We start from the raw sequence: 27,971 nt of genomic DNA, 5'->3' as shown, positions 1-27,971 counted from the left end.
AATCAACTTCCGTAATCGCATGCGCAGATGAACAAACGCATGGCGTACTCAAAATCCAAATAATAAAATTAAAGAAATTGTAAATAATAGACTGACAAGCCATGGTTAAGCTTACAGCGGAATTGATTGAACAATCTGCACAATATACGAACCCAGTTCGAGACAGAGAACTTGATCTCAGAGGTAAACCGGCCCTTTCGAATTGTATAAAATTATAAAAAACACAACAAAAAATCTTTGTTTTGATGAGCATCACCAGTAGCTTTTCCTCACCAGTAATTTATCAAAGTAATTGCTTTTATGCTATGTCAAATCTGCCATTTTTATGACCTAGATTCATACCAAAGTGGTCAAAGGAGATTTTTCCTCTGCTATGATAAATTTCCTATGTACAATGATGTATGTTTATGATTTATAATCGATTAAGACTATCAGCTCCGACTTAAAATGGAAGGAACACATTAAAAACATATGTGTTAAAGCAAACAAGACCATAGGCTTCCTCAAACGTAACTTGAACATCAATAACAACACAATAAAAGAAACTGCATACAAGTCACTTGTAAGACCGACTCTAGAATATGCATGTACAGTCTGGGATCCTTATCAACAAAACAACAAAAACCGACTGGAAATGGTACAGAGGAGAGCAGCCAGATATGTCACTAACAGATATCATAACACATCATCTGTTAGTGACATGCTTAACATACTAGAATGGAAAACCCTCGAAGACCGTAGGAGAACATCAAGGCTTACAATGATGTATAAACTTGCCAACGGGATGGTCAAAGTTTACACCAGTAATACTCTCATTCCACCAGATAGGCTATCCAGAAACATCAATACAAATGGATATCAAGTACCATCTTGTAGGACCGAAGTGCGGAAGGAATCTTTTTACCCAAGGACGATACGAGACTGGAATGCCCTACCACATACTGCCACCAATACAGGTAGTCTTGAATGCTTCAAGACTTACCTGCATGAGATGAACTAGATCAAGCCAAGATGTTTTTAAATTCACTGTATATATGATGTATAGCACAAATTCAAATCAATTCAATATTTATTTTTTCGTCTAAATTTTAAATGCGCATCCAAAAAGTGGCAAAATAATCAACTTATTGATGGTGGCCGCGTATTGGTAGAAGTAGAAGTAGAAGTAAGAACAAGTATCAAGATAAAGTTCAAAACAACTGAAAATTGAGGGCTGGAAAATTTTCAAAACATTAGTTTATTGATATATTTTTTGTGTTTTCCCATAGACTTAGATGAATTATACAGCAATCCTAGAGACATTTTTTTTTTACCAGTGCCTTTTGCACTCTGTTTTAGGATCTTATAGTATACTTCCCATCAAAGTATAGTACCAGTTGATAGAAATAAAATTAAGAATGAAGCCAATTGAATTTGAAGACGGTAATGTGTGGTTGTATGATACTTCAAAGGTACAATTGTTGAAGCCAAGTAATCAGAAGTATTTTTTTCCAATTCCAGCACTCGTAACTCGAGCATATCCTCAAAAGTTTGTTATTTTCGGCAAAATAACATATCATTTTAGTAAAATGTGATTATAATGGTTCACTTTTGATCCATTTAATTGATTTATTGCATCAAAAACGGGATATATTATAATATTCTAATGTCCAATCGACAACACTTTATCTTCAATCTTCAATCTTTGTCGTGATGACAGGGTAATCTCTCTTGTGAATTATCCTCTCTTGTGAAAATATAGTCACTAATGTAGTTTCTCTGTTGTACTTAAATATCGGAGGTGTCGCTTTATTAATAAAGGAAAAAAAAAAAATTAAAAAAAAGTATTTAGAAAAAAATAAAATTTAAAAAATTGTATAATCAGGTAATTGAATTGACATGAAAAAAATTAAAAAGAATGTCTATTAAATTATCCACTAAAACAGTTTGTTTCCTCTATGTACTCTGCTAATAATTGAATGACATTTTCTGCACTTTATACGACAACTCATATGCTTTGACCAATTCTCATATTACTGTAATTATATAACACAACATTAGAACTGACGTAAAAAAATTCCTTTTCGATTATTTTATTTTTGACTTTGTCATGTCAGAGTCATGGAACTTTGACCAGGCCATAATCTTGCCGGCGAAATGACGATTTAAGTCGCCAAAGAATTTTGGAAATCGCTAAATCTCGCCGGCCGACTGACTTCATAGCGAGGTCAAATCGCTATCAAAATCGGTAAAAGGGAGACAACTTGTGATTGACAAGTCTCACAGGTAAAAAAATGGCGGCTGATAAGGAAAATCGAGATTTTCGAAACAACCCAGGACTAATACTGTAAACGCTCAAATTAAATAAATACAACGGCGACTTTGAACATCCTCGGATATAACTTTAAAAACTGTTAAAACGGAAAACTGACTGTCTGTTTAAGTTAACGTTTTACGATGATTTTCATCTGAGGATGTTGCGTAATCACTCAGCTGATTTGTTTTATTTGTATTACCTACACGAGTCGATCAATTTTACTATTCGGTTGGTAAAGGGTGGGAATTAACGGTAGATTTATTATATTCATTGAATAAAAATTGAAATAGAAAAGGTAGAAAGACAGCTGATGGATAATGTGATTGCAAACGTACGACACTCGAGATTGTGATCAGCAGTGGATTTTTTCTCATGACCACTTCGTTGATATGGATGACATTTTTAAAAAATGATAGAAATTAGCTCTTTATCGGATAATTAACTTGAGATTGAAAGATATTTTCATTTATAGACTTACAATCTTTAACGATAATCTCAATTTACTACAACTAACATAAATGTCCTGGACATTCAATAATGTTGTACAAAACAATGACAAGTAGTGATATAAATTAAATTCCCAGTCATGTGAAATTCATCATATTTTTCTTGAGTTTTAAAAATAAATTGAGGCAGATGCACTTGAATTTAATGCATCATAATCTTGATAATATTACTAGGCTACTCCCTCATGTCCCAATCAACAAATTTTATTTAGAACACATTATGGTATCAATAAATAAATAACAACTACATATTGTTTAAACCTTTTTATTAAGAACTTTCTATATATACATTGTGTACAATAACATATGAAAAAACTGCAAGTACATCTTTTATTGAATATAAAACAATTTCCTTAGTGATAAGCTTGAAAACATGATGCAACCGAAACGGTAATGGAATCTCACTTCTCCAAGAAGTTGACCACTTCTCTCTTCTCTCATGGAAGGAGAAGTCACTTCTCCCTCTTCAAAATCCTAGATTAGGCCCTGTTTGACCCTTTAAAGCTATTTTTCGCAAATCACAAACTTACTCTAGAATTCCTTAATTGATCTCCTCCAAACTTTACATCTTTGTGAGGATTAATGAAAGGAAGCTCCCTTGCAATTTTTTGAATTTTTTGGGTTTGTCGTTCCAGAGATGTAGAACTTTTTACTCAATTTTTGTCGAGCCTTCGACTTTTGTCGAAAAAGCGAGACATAGCAATCCTACATTCTGTCGGTGTCGTCGTCGCCCACAAATATTCACTCTGTGATTAAAGTTTTTGAAATTTTAATAACTTTCTTAAACTATCCTGGATTTGTACCAAACATGGACAGAAGCTTGTTTATGATCAAAAGATAGTATCTAGAAGGAAATTTTTTAAAAAAATTCCTGTTTTTCCGTATATTACTTATAAATGGACTTAGTTTTTCTTCCAGTTAACATAACATACAGTCTGCAGTTTAAGTTTTTAAAACATTTATTAGATTCATAAACTATCCTGGATTTTTACCAAACTTGGACAGAAGCTTTTTACAATAAAAAAATTGTATCGAGAGGAATATTTTTATTAAATTTTTTCCTCATCTCATTTTTGTTGAGCCTGCGATTAACAGCAAAAGTAGGCGAGACACTGGGTTCCGCGGAACTCTTACGAAGTTTTCACAAATGGTGCTATAACTCCAGTATTCCTGGATTGATTTCCTTTTAACTTTAAACTATTGTTGGGATTGATGAAAGGAACCTCCATTTGAATTTTTAGAGTTTCTGGATTGTCGCTCCAGAGTTATGGGACATTAATTGTCAGAATGTAGTAAAATTTTCACATTTTGTACCATAACTTGATTTTGCTTGGATTGATTTTGTGGAAACAGTACGTACTGTTGGAATTTGTGAACATCACAAACTGTTTGATTTAAACGGTATCCTTCGGCATGTTTTTCTACAGAGTCTTTTTATTTGCTTATGATTAAATGCCTTTGAAATATCTCATTTTATTCTTGCAATAATTTCAATATGCACAATAAGGGCCAGAGCTCCAGATAAGCTGCGTATTTGCGTGATAAAACAATAAAAACAATTGAAAACCCAATTCAATTGACAATTGTAGCGTTCAAAAACCCAATTCATGCAAAGGAATACCCAATTATATGTTAAAACTATGTGTTCTCAACCCTACTTGTCGCTATGGACAATGGTATGTGTTATTTACCCTAATCGATAAATTGTTGTTGCGTAAATCTATTTTTGTAATGTTAGGAAATCTACTTTCGTTCTAAAAATAGAGCATTATATCAAATATCTGATCTGGGTCCCTGTTGAAAGGAATTATCTGTACTCAAAACTGTATCCCCGGTAAACATTTGTAATGGACCAGTTTGAAAATTTTCTTTGGCAGACCATGAGTCAGAGAGGCAGGAAAAAACACCGCTAGTAACAAAGTAGTATATTCTGTTGAACTATTTGAGAACAGACCGCTGTGCAAGTCACATTATCAATTTCTTAATGGAGAAGGCGACAACTCCAAATATATGTGACATTTTGGACGAAAATCATCGATGGTGTCCTTTCTTCCTTCAATGAAAATACTACTAAATTGAAGCAAAGACACACAGTGTCAGATAAGACATTCTTTGCCTGGAAAGGAAAGAACCCATGGCTAAATCAAATCGATTAAGCGGAAGTCTCATTTATACATATTGCTCTGAATAAAAGTCTACCGCAAGCCGCTGAGACAACAAAATTACAACGTGTTTTGGGCCATGAAGTGACCCAAAATATTCAGCTGTCAGCAGTGACAAGACAAAATGAGGCACTGAACATATGAATATCACCAATAAAAATTCACACATTTCCAAAGTTGCCTCTGATATTGAATGTGATGATAATGAAGCAGAGTCTGACTCACACTTCACTCTAATAAATCATGAACAACATTTTGTTCAAAACTATTTACTTGGGAAAATAAAATGCAGACAAGCAACATGAGCAATGTCAATGGATTGTTATAATAACCCCAACAAAAACCAGGGGTGATCGTATGTGCTCAAGAAATTAATCAGTTACTGCCACACTAGTAACACCAGTTTTTATAAATGGACAGAAAATACAAAACTGGCGGAAAAGTTGAAACAAACCAGACACAAATTAAACAAAATAATTGTTGTCAGTGTTTAAACCAAATAAAAGGATTATCACATACATACTTGAAAGAAACATATTTAAGATATCAGTGGATGGACACAGTGTTCTCCTCACAAATTTCTTATATCATCCCGGTAAACAAGAAATTATGAAATACCATCTTGTTTTTAGAAACTATAGCATCACATCCATAACACTATTTATAAGAAACTAATTTCAGATAGCATCACATTCAAGGAATATAGCATCACATTACCATGATGGTAAAAGGCCCTGGGGAGGATTCTGGATGGACATCTTTGTTTGATATGATTTATACTTTATGACATGCCTCAATTCAATATTTAGATGATGACAAAAACTAATACATTCAGAAGCTTGGTGGTGAAAAAGCCCAATTTGATATTTGCATGAGGGGTGAATTGGAGTTGATAATGGCCCATAATGCAATTGAAAAAACTATTTCACTCAATTACATCAAAATTGGTGGGTAAAAACCCCAATTTGTGAATTCTTAACTGGAGCTCTGAAGGGCTGTTTATTTTGGGGGTAGTTTCTGACAAGTGGAAACATTACACTATAGGGCAATGAACAAACAAGCACATCTCTTTTAATGCTCAGCACTTCTGCCTATCAGTTTCAAAATAAGAAGTCACTTCCTATGATACTGAGGCACATGTAGTTAAAGAATTGTCAATAGTCTTTTCTGTACAGTATTTGATCAATATAGTCTCTTTTACACTGTACATGGTGTGATTCTTTTATTCAAGGATGAGAAATTGTATAAATCACAAAAACATTTACTAGACAGCAATTGCTTTTATAGCGCTCTCGCTCTGATTCATTTTTACAAAGTTGATGAAACTGCACTTCTGGTACTGGGAAAACATTCAGATTTTAATGAAAATAAATTTGTTACTTCATTAAATTATGATTAGTATTGCATCAGTTCTAATGTTTGATCCATTCATTGAAATAAAAACATCATATTCCTTTCCAAATCGCTTATCAAAGATTGTTAAGTTCTGTACATTTATCTTTGTCAGCAATTGAAATTTTTATACAAACCTCAGAGGCAGACCAATTATGACTAATAACTACAGACAAATGCATGGATCAGCTTAAATAGTCATGTTAGTCAGATGACGGGAGCATAAAGAGCCAAAAATTACAATGAAAAGTATACATGCAACAAACATTAACAAATGTTCAGTTAGATCCCTTTTGTTACAATTAAAATGTACATATTTTAATGCAAATGTGTTGTTTCATGTTTTTGATCAGATTTAAGATTTTATAGCTTATATTTTGCTAAATTTGTATAGTTTAAAGAGAATTAATGAATATCATCATTGCATTCACGCAACCTGAAATGCATGATTTTCTCTAGGGATGCACCATTTCTCGAACCTGTTTGGCTGCAGGATGTGTCCTGTTTATTCTTAAAATGTAGCTATAATAGTAAAAAAAAGATAAGCACAGAATAGATTTTGAACATGGTGCAACGTAGGGTTAAATTGATAATATTAATATGCTGTATAATAAAAATGTGTGACTTTAGCATATTATGCTTTAAAAAAAGAGATTTCCTGTAAATTTACTAGATTGAATATTCTCAAATTGATTTAATATTTTGAAATTATTATGTAATTTTTATACGACAGCAAAAAAATTTTGTGGTCGTATATTGGTATGACGTTGGCGTCGTCGTCGTCGTCGTCCGGCGTCGTCGTCCGAAGACACATTGGTTTTCGCACTCTAACTTTAGTTTAAGTGAATGGATCTTTTTGAAATTTGACCATAAGGTTAAATACCACAAAAGGAAGGTTGGGATTGATTTTGGGGGTTATGGTACCAACAGTTGAGGAATTAGGGGCCAAAAAGGGGCCAAAAATAAGCATTTTCCAGTTTCCAGACAATAACTGTGGAACGGTGTATGGATCTCTCTGAAATTATACTACAAGTTTCCATACCACAAAGGGATGGTTAGGATTTGCTTTGGGGGGTTATGGCTCAAACCGTTTAGGAATTAGGGGCAAAAAAGGGGGAAAAACAAGGTTGTCCTGGTTAATGGACAAATACTTTAGTACAAAACATAATTTAAAGCAGTGTAAGGGAGATAAATCAAATACATCATTGAAATTATCTCCCTTACACTGCTTTTAAATTATGTATAAAGTAATGGTTAATGAACAATAAAGATAATTTAAAACAGTGTAAGGGAGGTAATCCAAATACAACGTTTTGGTTACTTCCCTTACACTGCTTTTAAATTATGTTTAAAGAAATACATATTTATAAAGGAAGACCAGTAAAAATATCTGCAAATGTTGCATCTTTTTTTTTTTACAAAAAAATCCATATGAAAGATTTGACACTATATTTTTAATTCTATTATAAAATAGATTAAGTTAGCACTATGGTAAATTTAAATGGGTAATTATGGTTGCCAACTCCATTGGAAATTTGAATTGAGATTATGACCATATCTTGAGGGAAAGAATTTTTTTGGGGAAAAAAGGGGGGGGGATAAAAAGAAATTGTGGGGGGTCAATTTTTTCTCATTTCAGATTTCAGAAATTAAAAAGAATTATTCTTCAAATATTATTTTTTTTTCAAATTTCAAATATTGAAAAATTTCAAGAAGTAATCTTTAATTGCATAGTATGGCGCATTAGATTTGTAAAATCTGTGATCACATTTATTTATTTGTTATGCCGAATCTAACAGTGTATTTAGATTTTTAATTTTGTGTCCAGTTTTTCAAATTGGTCTACATTAAGGTCCAAAGGGTCCTAAATTAAACTTTGTTTGATTTTAGCAAAAATTGAATACATGAGGTTCTTTGATATGCTGAATCTAACCATGTATTTAGATTTTTTATTTGTGGACCCCGTTATCAAATTGGTTCATATTGAGGTCAAAAGGGTCCAAAATTAAACTTTGTTTGATTTCATCAAAAATTGAATTATTGGGGTTCTTTGATATGCCAAATCTAACCGTGTTTTTAGATTTTTAATTTGGGTCCCATTTTTTAAAATTGGTCTTCATTGAGGTCCAAAGGGTCCAAAATTTAACTTAGTTTGATTTTAACAAAAATTGAATTCTTGGGGTTCTTTGATATGCTAAATCTAAACATGTGTTTAGATTTTTTATTATGGGCCCAGTTTTCAAGTTGGTCCAAGTTGGGGTCCAAAATTAAACTTTTTTTGATTTCAACAAAAATTGAATATATGGGGTTCTTTGATATGCTGAATCTAACCATGAATTTAGATTTTTTATTTGTGGGCCCCGCTATCAAATTGGTTTATATTGAGGTCAAAAGGGTCCAAAATTAAACTTCGTTTGATTTCATCAAAAATTGAATTATTGGGGTTCTTTGATATTCCAAATCTAACTGTGTATTTAGATTTTTAATTTTAAGTCCCGTTTTTTAAATTGGTCTACATTAAGGTCCAAAGGGTCCAAAATTAAACTTAGTTTGATTTTAGCAAAAATTGAATTATTGGAGTTCTTTGATATGCTGAATCTAAACATGTGTTTAGATTTTTGATTATGGGCCCAGTTTTCAAGTTTGTCCAAGTTGGGGTCCAGAATTAAACTTTGTTTGATTTCAACAAAAATTGAAAATATGGGGTTCTTTGATATGCTGAATCTAACCATGTATTTTGATTTTGGACATTGGACCATAATAGGTAAATTAAAAAAATTCAAGTTCTTAGACCACATTCTTTCTGTGTCAGAAACCTATGCTGTGTCAAATATTTAATAACAATCCAAATTCAGAGCTGTATCAAGCTTGAATGTTGTGTCCATACTTGCCCCAACTGTTCAGGGTTCGACCTCTGCGGTCGTATCAAGCTGCGCCCCAGCGAAGCATTTTATTCAAGTTTGTTAAGGAACTTAATTGACTGCAATTTTAATTTCCAACATTTGCATTATCAAAAGTACAATAAGGCGAGACATATCTCTGTGTTAACAGTTTTTATCTTATATAAATTTCAGGTTACAAAATTCCAGTTATTGAAAATTTGGGAGCTACTTTGGTATGTATCAGATTGAACAAAACATGTGTTGCATAAGAAATGATTATTTAAAAGAAAACTTAATGAAATGTCTTGATTACCCAGATAATCAAGTAGAGCCATTCAATTTAGTACATAAAATGTACATGTATGTTGTATATTAGACTATAGGTAAATAAAAATGTGTTTAAAGGTACATGGGAGATACACATGGACAGTGATACCCAATTCTAGCAATTGTACAGTAATAAGTACATGTATGTAAACAGTACACTGTCAAAACTAGTTATTTTGTGTTTTTACTGTATACCATATTCCCTCCCTCCACTGATAGTTTAAAAATAGTTTAAGTTGGTATATCATTATATTGCTATACAGTTTAATGATGCCTTAATCTCAAAAACAATGAACACGAAAACAGATGAATTGTATTAGGGTAATATGTCAATGAAAAGGCAACCAAACAACTTAAACTAGAAAACATTTAGAGATTATATGTTACTACAGACCCATTTATAAGTAAATATACCTCATTGTAAAAAGTATTAATTCAAAAAGAAACAAGATAATTTCAAAAGCAAAGATCAAAATGGCTGTTGCATCCAAGTAAAATAAGTTTTCTCGTGACCAGTTTATTACAATACATGTACATATGAATGTTGACTATAACCAGTTAACATCGATGAGACAGCAACCCTTCAACATAAGCTTATCAAAAACATTCTGCTTTAAAGAAATATTTTTGTGTATTTTAGGATCAGTTTGATACAATAGATTTATCAGACAATGATATTAGAAAATTAGATGGATTTCCACTGCTCAAAAGACTTAAATCATTGTTGGTGAACAATAACCGAGTAGCGTAAGTGGTTTTTATACGATCGTATATTGGTATGACGTTGGCGTCGTCGTCGTCTGAAGACACATTAGTTTTCGCACAATAACTTTAGTTAAAGTGAATGGATCTCTATGAAATTTTACCATAAGGTTCAATACCACAAAAGGAAGGTTGGGATTGATTTTGGGGGTTATGGGACCAACAGTTAAGGAATTAGGAGCCAAAAAAGGGGCAAAAAATAACCATTTTTCTAGTTTCCAGACAATAACTTGTGGAACGGTGTATGGATCTCTCTGAAATTATACTAATGGACAAATACTTTAGAACAAAACATAATTTAAAGCAGTGAAAGGGAGGTTATTCAAATACATCATTTGAATTACCTCCCTTACACTGCTTTTATAATTATGTATAAAGTAATGGTTAATGAACAATTAAGACAATTTAAAAGCAGTGTAAGGGAGGTAATCCAAATACGTTTTATTACCTCCCTTACACTGCTTTTATTTATGTTTAAAGAAATGCATATTTATAAAGGAAGACCAGTAAAAATATCTACAAATGTTGCATCTTTTTTTTTTTACCAAAAAATCCATATGAAAGATTTGACACCATATTTTAAATTCTATTATAAAATAGATTAAGTTAGCACTATGGTAAATTAAAATGGGTAATTATGGTTGGTAACTCCATTGGAAATTTGAATTGAGATTATGACCATAACTTGAGGGAAAGAATTTTTGTGGGGGGAAAATGCGGGGGGGGGGGGGGGGGGGGGGTAAAAAGAAATTGTGGGGGGTCATTTTTTACTCATTTCAAATTTCAGAAATTAAAAAGAAAAATTCTTCAAATATTATTTTTTTTGCAAAAAAAAATTGTGTTGGGGGGGGGGGGGGGTTAATACTCAACAGCATAGTGTATTGCACAAAAGAAAAAAAAAGGGGGGGTAATTTTTTTTTTTTTTTTTTTTGTGGGGGGAGGGGGGTCAATTCGCAACAGCAAAGTGTATTGCACAATAGCAAAAAATTGAATATAAATTCAAATCATATAACCAATTCTAAGTTCTTTGACCACAGTTATTCTGTGTCAGAAACCTTTTATGTGTCAAATATTTAATTACAATCCAAATTCAGACCTGTATCAAACACTAATATTGTGTCCATTTTTGCCCCAACTGTTCAGGGTTGGACCTCTCGCGCTCGGCGAAGCAATTTATTGATGAAGTTGAAGTCCAATCAACTTGAAACTTAGTATACATGTTCCCAATGATGTGATCTTTCTAATTTTAATGCCAAATTAGAGTTTTGCCCCCAATTTCACGGTCCACTGAACATAGAAAATGATAGTGCGAGTGGGGCATCCATGCAACAGGAAAGACACCTATTTTTTGGCACCAGTACACAATAATCATTAGAAATAAGCTGGTCAAATGTTTGATTAACCACCACCATACATGATCATGTACATAATGTAAGATAATTACTTCGTCTGTTGAAAATATAAAGTAATATGCTCTCTTAGACTATCCTTAAGGTTAGGCATTTTCATAGCAAATTTCAGAGGCAACCTGAAATTACTGCCTGGCCACTAAAATTTTGAATTGACCTCTGAAATTTTATATCTGTTGGCCAAATGGCTGTTTTCGCTTTCAATGATCTTCCATTTTGAAATTTGAAATCATAATATGAGTGTATTAAAACTTATGTTCTCATTTCTATTGTTAATATAGAATGCCTTGCTTCAATTGTATTTATTGCATTGTTCATAACTTATAATTAAAGACATCATTGTGTCTTTGAAATGAAGAACAGCTATAAAATCACTTTTCTTTTGCATATTTTCAGGAGAATATCAGACACATTAGCAGAAAGTATACAAAATCTTGAAACATTAGTCTTATCAAATAACAGTATGCAAGAATTAGGTGATCTGGATTCGCTTGGATCCATGAAATCACTGACCTATCTAAGGTAGGTGTCGGAATTGTTTAAAGATTCCCTTGGATCAATGAAATTACTGACCTATCTCAGGTAGGTGTCGTAAGTGTTTAAAGATTCCCAGGAATCCATGAAATCACTGACTTATCTCATGTTATTGTCGGAAGTGCTTAAAGATTCCCTTGGATCCATGAAATCACTGACCTATCTCAGGTAGGTGTCGGAAGTGTTTAAAGATTCCCTTGGATCCACGAAATCACTGACCTATCTCAGGTAGGTGTCATAAGTGTTTAAAGATTCCCTTAGATCAATGAAATCACTCACCTATCTCAGGTAGATGTCAGAAGTGTTTAAAGATACCACAGCGGAATTAAACATTCAAATTGTTATATATTGTAAATAATTTCTCTTGCATAAGTTTTTATACGACTAAAAAAATTTGCAACTGTATAATTGCATTGCGATGTTGTCGTCTGAAGACATTTGGTTTCCAGACAATAATTGTCGAGCCTGCGACTTTTGTCGCAGAAAGCTCGACATAGGGATAGTGATCCGGCGGCAGCGGCGGCGTTAGCTAACTTCTTGAAAGCTTTATATTTTAGAAGCTAGAAGACCTGGATGCTTCATACTTTGTATATAGATGCCTTATGTTACGAAGTTTCCGTCTGTCATATGTCCATTGTCCTTGACCTCATTTTCATGGTTCAGTGACTACTTGAAAAAAAAGTCAACATTGTTTGTAATGTTAATTTCTTTCTTATTATGAGTAATAGGATAACTATATTTAGTATGTGCGTACCTTGCAAGGTCCTCATGCCCGTCAGACAATTTTCATTTGACCTCGACCTAGTATAGGTCTACTATATTTGGTATATGGAATGATTGTAAGGTGTACATGTCTGTCTGGCATGGTTCATCTGACCTTGACCTCATTTTCATGGTTCATTGGTCAATGTTAAGTTTTCTTGTTTAAGACTGTTTCTTAGAAAAAATAAGCAATAGGTCAACTATGTTTGGTTTATTGAATGATTGTAAGGTGTACATGTATTTCTCGTTTGGTTTATCTGACCTTGACCTCATTTTCTTGGATCATGTTAAGTTTATGTGTTACTTGTAGTAAAGCTTTGTATATAGGATTATCAACATAAAATCAATGGTTAGTAAAGAAGGCGAGACATTTCAGCGTGTGCACTCTTGTTTTAGTATAAGCATATGGATCTTTATGAAATTGTACCGAAAGGTTCCATACGATAAAAGTTTGGTTGGGATTGATTAAGTGGGTTATGGCCCTAACCATTTAAGAATTTTGGGCCATAATGGGGCCAAAAGCAAACTTTTTTTCTGGTTTCCGCACAATAACTTGAGTACAAGTGTATCGATTTGTATGAAATTGTTCCACAAAAGGAAGGTTGGATTGAATTTGGGGGTTGATGGCCATATCCGCTTAGGAATTCGGGGCAAAAAAGGGGTAAAAAATCAAATTTTTTTAAAACTTTATTTGAATTGCTTATTTCTGACCAATTTCAATGTCTACTGCACTTTAAAAAAGGTAAAAAGATTAAGGCTGTCAACTTGGTGAACAATTACTAATTGAGTACTCGTTGGTTTTATCGAGCAATACTCGAGTACTTGCTCGGGAATATATCTACAACACGGAAACACAAAAATACGTACTTTATATTCTATGGTTTGTTGTTCACATGTTCATTGACGAAAAAACATCTACATAAGGACAAGGAATTACACACCATATTTAATAGCTCATTACCTACAAGTACTAATTAAGTAAAAACAATAATCTAATCAATATAACTTAATGAACACCTATTTGAAAATTATATCAAGGAAAAACCATATCAAACAATAGTATTTGGTATCGTTAAGAGAACACATTTAATGTTTACAAAGGCATAAGGATTAGAAGTTTAACTGTTCACTGAAGGTCACCAGAGGATGCAACGGATTTATTTTATTTGGAAACATTTTCTTGTCAACTATTATTGGGGACAGTCTGTTTTGCAACTTTGTAAATTACAGTCTTGCAGTCGAAAATATTTGCTCTGACGGTATCGATGTGATTGAATGGCTAAGACATGTTTCGTTCAAAGTGTTAGTCTAGGTATAGCCCACATATTTTCATAGGCATTTTAAAGGACAATTTAGCACAAGCATTTGAAAAAAAATGTATTTTATTTACTAGTATGATTAATCAGTGATGCCTATTTAATTATATGAAAGAGGTTCTCAAGAAGATCAATTTTATTTAAAGAAAACAGCAATATTCTAACAGGAAACCGATTAGTCGAGTATCGTTTTGGTATTCGATACTCAGTACTACCGAGCGATACTCGAATACTCGAGATGCATCACCAAAATTATCAAATTATCAGCATTCTCACTCAAATGTATCAATCTGATTCAATAATAATTTAAACATTTCCGACATATACTTAGAACATAACTTCCTCCATATTGACATTTCTGTTCAAAGGAAAATAACTCGAACCACAAATTTTAAATGATAATCCACTCTTAAACACACAACATTAACGTCACCTTTTGATATAACTTTTCAGAACAATTTTAACCACAAATTCACAAATATGTTTAAAATAACATCCCAGCCACTTAGAATTACAATCCCATTAACCACATTACCAATTCATGCCCAATTTCATGCCACAATTTTATCCCATATTATCCTATTTTGCAAAATTAAAAAAAATATTCAATTCATATAATATATTCTGCATTTCATTTCCACTACATCATTCATTCCTAAAATTTCTAAATTATCAATAATAATTTCTAAATGCTAACAGTTTAACTGTGTCAAGAAAAATGAATTTCCTCCCCTTTCCCATAACCCAAAGTCACAATATGTTCAGAAATTTCAATCATTACCTGATGACAAATAAACCTCAACTAGCATACACATCCATCTGTACCGAACTTGTAACAATATTCAAACACCAAAAAATTGTCAATTATTTAATGAAAGCTACCAATTACAGCTTAAACTAAATTCCTTGATGAAGCATTTTAAAAAGTTTAATAGCTAAAATTATCCATTAATAAATGAATAAATCAAATTCTTGGGTGTACTTGGATATGCTGAATCTAACCGTGTATTTAGATTTTGGATATTGGACCAAAATGGGTAAAAGTCAAATTTCAAATTTTTCATTTCTTTGACCACATTCTTTCTGTGTCAATAACCTATGCTGTGTGATATATTAAATCAAAATTCAAATTCCGAGCTGTATCAAGCTTGAATGTAGTGTCCATTCTTGCCCCACCTGTTCAGGGTTCAACCTCTGCAGTCGTATCAAGCTGTGCTCTGTGGAGCATTTTATTCAAAGTTGCATCAAAATATCAAACTGTACTGTTTATGTTGATGAGCGTTGTGATATGTTGTAAATGAATGCATCAGACCCCTTTTAATTCTGAAATGAATATAAAAAAATCTATGGACAGGAGAAAGCCCCAAAAATCAGATAGGCACATAAGTATTCATTGGGTTGAACTAGATTTATTTATTCAGCCATTCAAGAATTGAATTCGTCTGAATTATTTAAAAGAAACAGTGAAAAATGCAAGAAATATCAAAAGCAAGAACTTAAATGATATCATTATTGTTATAAATACCAAGTCATGAACCTGTTTGGTAGTTGTCTTTTGTCATAACTTAATGGTTTTTTGGTTAATTGGAAAACATAATGTTGATGACAGATCATTGATAGTATATGTTAATTTAATAAGGACTTTTGTAGACTGGGACAATTCATAGGCATGTGTTAATTTAATAAGGACTTTTGTAGACTGGGACATTTCATAGGCATGTGTTAATTTAATAAGGACTTTTGTAGACTGGGAAAATTCATAGGCATGTGTTAATTTAATAACTTTTGTAGACTGGGACATTTCATAGGCATGTGTTAATTTAATAACTTTTGTAGACTGGGACAATTCATAGGCATGTGTTAATTTAATAACTTTTGTAGACTGGGACAATTCATAGGCATGTGTTAATTTAATAACTTTTGTAGACTGGGACAATTCATAGGCATGTGTTAATTTAATAAGGACTTTTGTAGACTGGGACAATTCATAGGCATTTGTTAATTTAATAACTTTTGTAGACTGGGACAATTCATAGGCATGTGTTAATTTAATAAGGACTTTTGTAGACTGGGACATTTCATAGGCATGTGTTAATTTAATAAGGACTTTTGTACACTGGGACATTTCATAGGCATGTGTTAATTTAATAAGGACTTTTGTAGACTGGGACAATTCATAGGCATGTGCTAGTTTAATAACTTTTGTAGACTTGGGTTTCTGTTTTATTGAAATAATGGTACATTCTAAATCTCCTTCCATTCACACCAACAATAAAAATTAGGAAAAAGATTATTTCATGGCAGGAAACATAAGTTGAGAATAAGATGTACATAACTTTGTTAAAAGAGAAATAGACGGTAAAATCTTTAATATGTTTTTTTCCCTTTTTCAGTTTATTACGAAACCCAGTCACAACAAAGAAACATTACAGATTATACATTGTGTTTAAAATACCACAACTACGAGTTTTAGATTTCCAAAGAATAAAACAAAAGGTAAATATCACAACTACAAGTTTGAGATTTCCAAAGAATTAAACAAAAGGTAAATATCACAACTACAAGTTTTAGATTTCCAAAGAATTAAACAAAAGGTAAATATCACAACTACAAGTTTGAGATTTCCAAAGAATTAAACAAAAGGTAAATATCACAACTACAAGTTTTAGATAACCAAAGAATTAAACAAAAGGTAAATATCACAACTACAAGTTTTAGATAGCCAAAGAATTAAACAAAAGGTAAATATCACAACTACAAGTTTTAGATAACCAAAGAATTAAACAAAAGGTAAATATCACAACTACAAGTTTTAGATAACCAAAGAATTAAACAAAAGGTAAATATCACAACTACAAGTTTTAGATAACCAAAGAATTAAACAAAAGGTAAATATCACAACTACAAGTTTGAGATTTCCAAAGAATTAAACAAAAGGTAAATATCACAACTACAAGTTTTAGATAACCAAAGAATTAAACAAAAGGTAAATATCACAACTACAAGTTTTAGATAGCCAAAGAAAACAAAAGGTAAATATCACAACTACAAGTTTTAGATAACCAAAGAATTAAACAAAAGGTAAATATCACAACTACAAGTTTTAGATTACCAAAGAATTAAACAAAAGGTAAATATCACAACTACAAGTTTTAGATAACCAAAGAATTAAACAAAAGGTAAATATCACAACTACAAGTTTTAGATTTCCAAAGAATTAAACAAAAGGTAAATACCATAGTAACTATTTCCCCCTGTATTTCATGAGATTTTTGTTTCAAGTACATCCACCCAATATCCTTTATTTTAAAATCTAACATAAGAAATAAGCATTTTAAGATCTCCTGAGAACTTAAATTAAAAACAAAAGCAGTGAGTGTTAATTTCCAGAAAAGCTAGAGTAAATACATGGCTTCAAGTTTTCAAGCATAAAAAACTGTAGATGAAAGTAGTTTATTTCTAAAAAATGAATTATAAGGTGTAAACACCAAAGCCTTGATTCTAGATTTTATGAGAATAAATGGGGAAACATAAAAGCCACAGGTGAAAATTAAGTAGGGAATAAAAACCACAATTACAGATTTTAAATTTCTGTAGAGTTCAAGTGCTATACTGAAATCTGCTCTTGGTTGAACCTGGGATAGTAAAAGAGAATTAATTATCCCAGTTCACACTTGTTAAAATTATGCCCATTTTGGGGTTTCCTTCTCAACAAAAATAGAAATGTTTGTGCCGAAATTGTTACTCACAATTGTCCATGGATTTATGTACTTATTTTACATAACAGTTGCATTTTTAAAAATCTCAATTATTTAATGTCATTCCATGAACGTTAGTTGGAAACCTGCACCACCAGGTTTGTGAGTACAATGGTGCAATGTGGGTTAAAGCTCCTCTTGTATCTTGCTCTATGCCAATTTCTAAATTTTCCAAATGTTAAACAAAATTACTCTTTAGTAAGCATTAAAGTAAAGAAAAAATTTGTAAGGGTTCCGCGGAACCCATTGTCTCGCCTACTTTTGCTGTTGTCTATGTTTTCAGTGTGATAGGGCAATGCACATAATAGATTTACAGTTAATGAAATAAAATGTTTGAAATGTATGAAAAAAGTTATGCTTGTAAAAAATTAATACAGTATGCAATCAAATCTATACATTTATAAAAGAGTTCTGACGACGACAGAATGTAGGAATCGCTATGTCTCGCTTTTGCGACAAAAGTCACAGGCTCAACAAAAATAGGGAAAAAATTATTGAAAATTTTCCTCTAGATACTATCTTTTGATTGTTAGATTAGCTTCTGTCCAAGTTTGGTAAAAATCCAGGATGGTTTATGAATCTAATAAATGTTTTAAAAACTTTAACTGCAGACTGTATGTAATGTTTACTGGAAGAAAAACTAAGTCCATTTATAAGTAATATACGGAAAAACAGGAAATAAATTTTTACAAAATTTCCTTCTAGATACTAGGTTTTGATCATAAACAAGCTTCTGTCCAAGTTTGGTACAAATCCAGGATAGTTTAAGAAAGTTATTGAAATTTTTAAAACTTTAACCACAGAGTGAATATTTGTGGACGACGATGGAATGTAGGATCGCTACATCTCGCTTTTGCGACAAAAGTCGCAGGCTTGAAAAAAATGGTTGCATGGCCATTGTAAAGTCATTTAATTTGTTACTTTATTTGACTGTTTTAAAAAATTCTCAAAAACAAATCTTTCTTTACTACCAAACATTTTATTTCCTTATCTCATTTGCCACTGGACTTCAACCATTAAGTAATTATTTATTGTTGTAGGAAAGAGAAGCAGCATCTAAAATGTTTAAGGGAAAGAAGGGACAAGAAAGAGCGCAGGACATTGGGAAAAGAAGTAAAACATTTGTTCCTGGGGAAAAATTGGTGGAAAAGACAGGTCCTTCAAAAGAGGATGTGGAGTTAATAAAGGTACATTATTTTAAAATATTTGTATGCAAGTTAACAATGTTATTATGAACTAGCGGTAATCTAATATTTGCACAAAATTGTCATTTCAATTTTTAACAATGGTCATTTTATTCCCATGTGTGTGCAGGGGACATAGAAATACACGGCATCTGTCCGTACTGTCTTGTAAGTGCTCTCACATGTAAAATTCTCGCCAGAATTTTATCAGACTTCTATCAGTGGTTTATATTCGTAATGTCTGGGACAATTTCAAAAAAAGCAATGCTGATTAACTATTTTCAATAGAGTTATGCTCTTGGAAATATTAATTATATAAAATTGCATTGAAAGTGCTCTCACATTTACAATTCAGATTTATATCAAAATTATATCAGCAATGTCAAGATAATTTTGAAAATCAGTGCAGATCAGTAATTTTAAAAGAGTTATCCCTCTTAGAAATATAAATTATATGGAAAATTGTATGGTAACAGTAAGCATGTTCATGTGTACAATTCTTGCCAGATTTGAATGAAATCTATATCAAAAGGTTTATATTAGCAATGTCTAGAACAAGTTCGAAAATCAGTGCTGATCAACTATTTTAAAAGGAGTAATGCCCCTTGGAAATATTAATTATATGGGAAATTGCATTGTAAGTGCTCTCACGCCTACATTTCTGTGCAATATGTACAAAAAAAATTGTCCGTGGACAGATAAAATATGTGGAAAGTGGGGGACATTGGAACTCTTTTCTTTTATTGTTGAGTCTTAATTCGCAAAAGCGAGACACAGTCAACAATTAGGTTCAGTCTGTGGTTAAAAAGTGTTTAGACATCAATAACTTTGTGAAACCAACATGGAATTTTATGAAATTTGGACAGAAGCTTCTTTATGACTTAATTACAGTATCCAGAGCAAAATTTTATACATATTTATTTTCATTTTACTAAATTTTACTGATAAATGGACTTTTTTTTAACAGTTCACAAGTAGATACAGTTTTGGGTTAAAGTTTGTTACACATCAATTACTTTGTTAAACCTTCATAGAATTTTATGAAAATTTGGCAGAAGCTTTTTTATGATTAAGAGATAATATCTGAAGCAAAGTTTTGAAAATATATTTTCATTTTCAGTATTTTTCTGATAGATGGACTTAGTTTTTTTACAGTTAACATTTACAGACAGTCTGGGATTAAATTTTGTAAACTTTGGATTGCTATGAAACTTGGGACAGAAGCTTATCCTCAACACCAAGAAATAGCATCTAAAGAAAAAGTTAAAATTTTTTTAAACTCTATATTTTACTGATAAATGGACTCACTTTTTATGTCAAATGTTCAGTATCAAAGTCAAAATGAGAATTGGACCCAGTTTGCAACAGAGATCTTGCAATAGGAGGTGTACAAATGAATTCCTAGTGTTCAACTCCTTTCAATGTGCCTACTCATTTTTCCATGAATATTAATATATTTCGACGGTTTTCTTCAAATCTACAGCAACAGAATCCTCCATTTTATATGTTACTGCGCGCAAGATTGATAATTCCACCGTGTGAAAACACTTAAACAATTTGCCATGATCCTGGTCAGGGGCAATGTCAAAATCAGAATTTTTCTGAATGTCTTTTAAAAGATCACCTGTCTTAAGCTACCACTTTTGACACTTCCAATGAGTGACTGCTTAATACAGGTTTGACAGTAGATACCAGTACAATTTAACAATGTTAAAATGAACTAGTAACCGGTCCATGTTAATTACCATCTTATACAACCATAATACTGATAATTTGTCCTTTACAGAATGCTATTGCAAATGCCAAAACATTAGATGAAGTGGAAAGACTTAATCAGATGTTGAAGACAGGCCATATACCAGGGAAAGAAATCCGAAGACTCAGGGGTAAGAAAGGTTTTAAAATAAGGAAGTAATGAAGGTGAAGTGAACTCTTTAATATTGGGCCATATACCAGGGAAAAAAATCAAATGGCAAAGGGTTAAGAAAGAGATGATGAAAAGGAAGTATGCTTCATAACATTGGTAACCGTTAAAGTGTCCACCAGCATTTTTTTTTTTCTTTTAAGAGCTAGAGTGTGATTTGCCTGTATAAATGCTTGACTTGATAGTAGAATAAATGATTAGCCAGAAAATTATCAGTTAATTCAGTAGGTCTAGTGAACTACAACAACTCAGCATAGGCTAAACCCTAAGAAATTAAACACTTAAGTATCTATTGGAAGAACTATATGTAGAAAGGTTGAAATATAAAAAGAAATATTGTTCTTGAGAATGCTTGTGAACCATACAATATTTTTCAATGTCCAGTCATTAGCTATGTGTGTTATGTTTTGCAAAAGTGCCTAGTTCTAAATGCATTTTAATACTTCAAATATATGCAAAATGTTAAGAGGGGGGAAAATTCAAAACTTGATTGAAAATGCCTTTTTATATTAGTGCATAGTGTATTGCACAAAACCAAAAAAAAATTGGGTTGATTTTTATTTATTTTATTTTTTTTGGGGGGGGGGGGGGTCAATTCGCACAGGCACAGTGTATTGCACAAAAGCAAAAAATTGAATATAAATTCAAATCATATAACCAATTCTAAGTTCTTTGACTACAGTTATTCTGTGTCAGAAACCTATTATGTGTCAAATATTTAATTACAATCCAAATTCAGACCTGTATCAAGCACGAATATTGTGTCCATTTTTGCCCCAACTGTTCAGGGTTGGACCTCTGCGGTATTATCCAGCTGCGCCCAGCGAAGCAATTTATTAAACAAGAGATTAGTGTTTACCCATCATTTGACATGTACTGTCCACTATAGATGTTTGTTGTAACACTGATTAACTTTGTAGGTGAAATTGTCGAAGAAGAAGAAGACATGGAAGTGACGAATGGAACGTGATATCAAATGGGTAAGAATAAATATAAGGAGTAATTATACTGTGATTAATAGGGTCAGTGTATAGGGTTATAGATAAGATAAGATCACTCATGTTTCTGTGACATTCAAATAAATAGGCAAAAGTTGTAGATTTTTTTAATTTTCAAAAATGGAAATGATGCAGATCAAATATTTCGAAAGTTTTATATCATGAACAGTTTAAATGGCCTCTTGTTATATTTATTAAAGAGCTTTAATAGCAGTAATAAGGAATATTTATAATCTGAAGACTGATACTTTTATTTTTTATTACAATAATTATTTTTGGGGAAAAGTAGTAAAACAATCTGACATGAGCTTGAAGTATTTATAAAATTTATTGTAGAACAGTATTTTTCAGGTTGGTTGTATGATTGGAATAGATGTCTAACCAGTTCTCCAGATTTTTTTTTTTTTTTTAAATTTATTATTATTTGATTATATGTTTTCAATTCTATTGTCTTTCTAATTTCAGAAACAAGAAAAGAATTTATTTATTGGTGCAATCCAGGCCAACTTGTACATATTTATGAACATTTCCCTCAAATAAGCTGTTGTTTCAGCTTATACATTATTTTTAAAGGGTTATTTAGTGCTTTGTACATATAGGTCTAAAATGGGATCAATTATTAAGATCATTTTAGAATCTCAGGCAGCTATTGAATATTGATCCAATATGAAAAACAAGAAGTCCAACTTTCTTCTAGTGAAACAAGAAACCTATTCAAAAATTACTTTTCAATTTATAGTAAATGAGTAAAATATTCTCTTTTCTAGTTTAAAGGGGCATTAGCTGTCAAAATCAATGTTCACCGATTTGAATCAAATTCTCATATTTGATTTATAACCATACTAAAACGTATATCCAAATTACAATACGTCTGAAATGAACCGTTAACAGTGCATGTACTCGATAATATTAATTAGAATTTCGTGTGGTGTGTATTTTAGTCTAGACGCCATCTAATTAACTATCAAGATGACCTTCGAAGACTGCTGCCGACTGTCACATAACCCGATATAAACATAAACATAAATATAAATAGATAACAACCTCGTGCAATTGGATTTTTCTACGTCTGTTTGATTTCATGTTATAGGTTAAAAAAATAAGTTATTTATCGTTTTTACCTGAATAAGAATGATTTTTTGTGAATCGAATTAGTCAACGAAATGGTTCACCTTTGTTTCACTTTCAATACTGACATTCTTTTCCGTTTAATGGCTGAACACGACTAAAACATGCGTAACCAATCTCTAGCTAATGGGTTAAATTGAAGGTCACATGATTCAATAAGGTCGAATTTTTCACTTGCAAGTGAATAATTCATCAGCGATGTTTCTTTGCTTATTTTGACAAAATTGAACCAAATTGGTGGCTAAAAGTGATTTATTATTTCATAATTTCACTTTATTAATGATTGAACCGTACTAAATCATATTCTTTTTTTTTTATATCTCGTAGCTAATGCCTCTTTAAAGTTTGTATAAATTTGATAAAGTAGATTTCCACAATGAATTTATACTGTCTTTCAAATTTAACTTTAAATCATGAAAATTATTAATTGCTAAGGAGTTAGGTTGACTATTACCTATATGTTAAGCAATGTTAATGATTATATATCAGATATTAATTGTTGATAAGAATAAATGATACAGATTACACTACACAATTGGGTTGAAATTGACATTTTAATGTATTTAAAAGTTACATATACAAAAATTGAAATTGTAATAAAGGTTGAGAAGTGTTCAGACTTATTATTTATGTTTTACTTTTGAGCTCATCTGGCCTAAACGGCCATGCGAGCTTTTGCCATCACTTCATCATCCTTCCTTTGTCTCCCATCATAATTTTTTTACAAAGATCTTCACTGAAACTACAGAACCAATTTCAACCAAACTTTGGGTGAATGTTCTTAAGGATACCTAGCATAACGTTTGTGTTTTTTTTCCCCCAGTCAGTCAACAAACATGGTTAACATGGCTTTTAATAGAAAATAGGTTAAGATATGCTTTAATTGTCAAATATCTTAAAAAAACATAGTAGAAACAAAATATGACAGGAGTAGACATGCTCAGAATGTCAAAATCTACATTCTACATTTTTACCAAATAATCTTATTGCATTGTATCAATTTATTTTTGGTAAAAATATAAGGTGAGCAATACAGGCTCCTGAGAGCCTCTTGTTTTTTATACGACCGCAAAAAAATTTGCGGTCGTATATTGGTATGACATTGGCTTCGTCATCGTCGTCTGAAGACACATTGGTTTTCGCACAATAACTTTAGTTTAAGTGAATGGATCTCTATGAAATTTTACCATAAGGTTCAATACCACAAAAGGAAGGTTGGGATTGATTTTGGGGTTTATGGTACCAACAGTTAAGGAATTAGGGGCCAAAAATAAGCATTTTTCTAGTCTCCAGACAATAACTTGTGTTTAAGTGTGTGGATCTCTCTAACATTATACCACAAAGGGATGGTTAGGATTTGCTTTCGGGGGGTTATGGCTGAAAACGTTTAGGAATTAGGGGAAAAAAAGGGGGAAAAACAAGGGTGTCGTGGTTAATGGACAAATAATTTAGTACAAAACATAATTTAAAGCAATGTAAGGGAGGTAATTCAAATACATCATTTGAATTACCTCCCTTACACTGCTTTTAAATTATATATAAAGTAATGGTTAAAGAACAATTTAGAAATTTTAAAAGCAGTGTAAGGGAGGTAATCCAAATACAACGTTTTGATTACCTCCCTTACTCTGCTTTTAAATTATTTTTAAAGAAATGCACATTTATTAAGGAAGACAAGAAAAAATATCTGCAAATGTTGCATCTTTTTTTTTTTACAAAAAAATCCATATGAAAGATTTGACACCATATTTTAAATTCTATTATAAAATAGATTTAAGTTGGCACTATGGTAAATTTGAATGGGTAATTATGGTTGCAAACTCCATTGGAAATATGAATTGAGATTAAGACCATATCTTGAGGGAAAGAATTTTTTTGGGGGAAAAAGGGGTGGGGAGTAAAAAGAAATTGTGGGGGGTTAATTTTTTCTCATTTCAAATTTCAGAAATTAAAAAGAAAAATTCTTCAAACATTATTTTTTTTTGCCAAAAAAAAGTGTGTGTGGGGGGTTAATACGCAACAGCAGTGTATTGCACAAAAGCAAAAAAAATTGGGTGGGTAAATTTTTTTTTTTTTTTTTTTTGTGGGGGGAGGGGGTTCAATTAGCAACAGCAAAATGTATTGCACAAAAAGCAAAAAATTGAATATAAATTCAAATCATATAACCAATTCTAAGTTCCTTTGCTACAGTTATTCTGTGTCAGAAACCTTTTATGTGTCAAATATTTAATTACAATCCAAATTCAGACCTGTATCAAGCGCGAATATTGCGTCCATTTTTGCCCCAACTGTTCAGGGTTGGACCTCTGCGGTGGTATCCAGCTGCGCTCGGCGAAGCAATTTATTAAACACTAGTAACTGGTATAAATCTATGAAATAACTAAAGGAAAGATTGTACTGTTTAAACATACCCTATTCCAAAGGAGGGGATGTAATGGCCCACCCTTGTCTAGATAAATATACCCTATTCCAAAGGAGGGGATGTACTGGCCTACCCTTGTCTAGATAAACATATATCGAATGTATTCATTCAGTGTATGTTCACTTGTGTTAATATGTCTTTTGATTGAGTTAAGCATTTCAATTGATATTTTATAGTGTGTTTCTATGTTGTGATGTTACACTATTGTTTCAGATAAGGGTGAAGGTTGGTACATATTAAAACATTAAAACCCGCTGCATTTGTTTGCACCTGACCTAAGTAGTTGTCGCTTGTTGATGTGGTTCATAAGTGTTTCTCGTTTTTATGCCCCCGCCGTAGCGTACGTCCCAAAATTGGTTTCCGTTCTCTAACTTGAGTTTGCCTCAACCAAATGTTATGAAACTTATACACAATGCTAATTACCACAAAACACAGATCAAGTTTGAATTTTGGTGTCGTCACTTTAACCATTCTAGAGTTATGCCCTTTATAAATGGAAAAATTGCAAAATTTTTAATTTCTGTTCTCTTACTTGAGTTTGCCTCAACCAAATTTTATGACTTATACACAATGCTTATTACCACAAAATACAGATCAAGATTGAATTTTGGAAGCGTCACTCTAACCGTTCTAGAGTTATGCCCCTTTATAAATGGAAAAATTACAAAATTTTTAGTTTCCGTTTTCTTTCTTAAGATTGCCTCAACCAAATGTTATGAAACTTGTACACAAAGCTTATTACCACAAAACACAGATCAAGTTTGAATTTTGGTGTCGTCACTTTAACCGTTCTAGAGTTATGCCCCTTTATAAATGGAAAAATTGCATAAATTTTTAGTTTCTGTTCTATAACTTAAGTTTGCCTCAACCAAATGTTATGAAACATATACACAAGGCTTATTACCACAAAGTAAAGATCAAGTTTGAATTTTGGTGGGGTCACTTTAACCATTCTCGAGTTATGCCCCTTTATAAATGGAAAAAATGCAAAATTTTTAGTTTCCGTTCTCTAACAAGTTGCCTCAACCAAATGTTATGAAACTTATACACAATGCATTTTACCACAAAACACAGATCAAGTTGAATTTTGGTAGCGTCACTTTAATCATTATCGAGTTATGCCCCTTTATGAATCGAAAAATTGCAAAATTTTTAGTTTATGTTCTCTAACAAGTTGCCCCAACTAAATATGAAACCTATACACAATACTTATTACCTTAAAACTCAGATCAAGTACAAATTTGGGTAGCGTCACTTTTATAGTTCTTGAGTTATGTCCCTTTATAATGTTGGGGACACATTCTCCATTTATTTTATATAGATTAGACCGTTGGTTTTCCCGTTTGAATGGTTTTACACTAGTCATTTTTGGGGCCCTTCATAGCTTGCTGTTCGGTGTGAGCCAATGCTGCGTGTTGAAGACCGTACTTTGACCTATAATGGTTTACTTTTACAAATTGTGACTTGGATGGAGAGTTGTCTCATTGGCACCCATACCACATCTTATATCTATATACCCTGTTCCAAAGGAGGAGATGTACTGGCTCACCTTTGTCTAGATAAACATACCCTGTTCCAAAGGAGGAGATGTACTGGCTTACCCTTATCTAGATAAACATACCCTGTTCCAAAGTAGGGGATGTACTGGCCTACCGTTGTCTAGATAAACATACCCTGTTCCAAAGGAAGGGATATACTGGCCAACCCTTGTCTAGGTAAACATACCCTGTTCTAAAGGAGGGGATGTACTGCCCTACCCTTGTCTAGTTTAACATACCCTGTGATAAACATACCCTGTTTCGAAGGAGGAGATGTACTTGCCTTCCCTTGTTTTGTTAAGCATACCCTATTCCAAAGGAGGGGATGTACTATCCTACCCTTGTCTGGTTAAACATACCCTGTTCCAAAGGAGGAGATGTACTGGCCATCCCTGTCTTAAACATACCTTGTTCCAAAAGAGGAGATGTACTGGCCTACCCTTGTCTGATTAATCATAGCCCGTTCCAAAGGAAGAGATGTATTGGCCTACGCTGTGATCAACACCTTGTTTCGTAGGAGGGGATGTATTGGCCTACCCTTGTTTTATTAAACATACCCTGAACCAAAGGAATAGATGTACTGGCCTACTCTTGTTTATTTAAACATACCCTGTTCCAAAGGAAGAGATGTATTGGCCTACCCTTGTCTAGTTAAACATGCCCTGATCCAA

The 27,971-nt window shown here is 32.3% G+C and overlaps 1 protein-coding gene and 1 long non-coding RNA gene across 2 annotated transcripts; one reads left to right on the top strand and one right to left on the bottom strand.

Annotated features, from left to right (window-relative positions):
* Positions 1-22: 22 nt before the first annotated feature.
* Positions 23-23,953, top strand: LOC127734394 (U2 small nuclear ribonucleoprotein A'-like). Its single transcript, XM_052244238.1, has 9 exons — positions 23-183; positions 9,431-9,471; positions 10,206-10,312; positions 12,133-12,258; positions 16,742-16,844; positions 19,147-19,293; positions 21,077-21,176; positions 22,135-22,194; positions 22,678-23,953. The coding sequence occupies exons 1-8, from the start codon at positions 102-104 to the stop codon at positions 22,182-22,184; spliced, it is 756 nt and encodes a 251-aa protein (XP_052100198.1). The 5' UTR covers positions 23-101; the 3' UTR covers positions 22,185-22,194; positions 22,678-23,953.
* On the bottom strand, positions 21,796-27,355 carry LOC127734405 (uncharacterized). Its single transcript, XR_007997540.1, has 2 exons — positions 25,549-27,355; positions 21,796-21,914 (listed from the first exon to the last, which is right to left on the bottom strand). It is a non-coding gene; the product is annotated as an uncharacterized LOC127734405 (long non-coding RNA).
* Between the last annotated feature and the right edge of the window lie 616 nt (positions 27,356-27,971).

Source organism: Mytilus californianus, unplaced genomic scaffold (genome assembly GCF_021869535.1).
Source record: "Mytilus californianus isolate M0D057914Y unplaced genomic scaffold, xbMytCali1.0.p SCAF_1, whole genome shotgun sequence".
Classification (NCBI taxonomy): Eukaryota; Metazoa; Mollusca; class Bivalvia; order Mytilida; family Mytilidae; genus Mytilus; species Mytilus californianus.
This window is presented reverse-complemented; position numbering and strand designations above follow the sequence as displayed.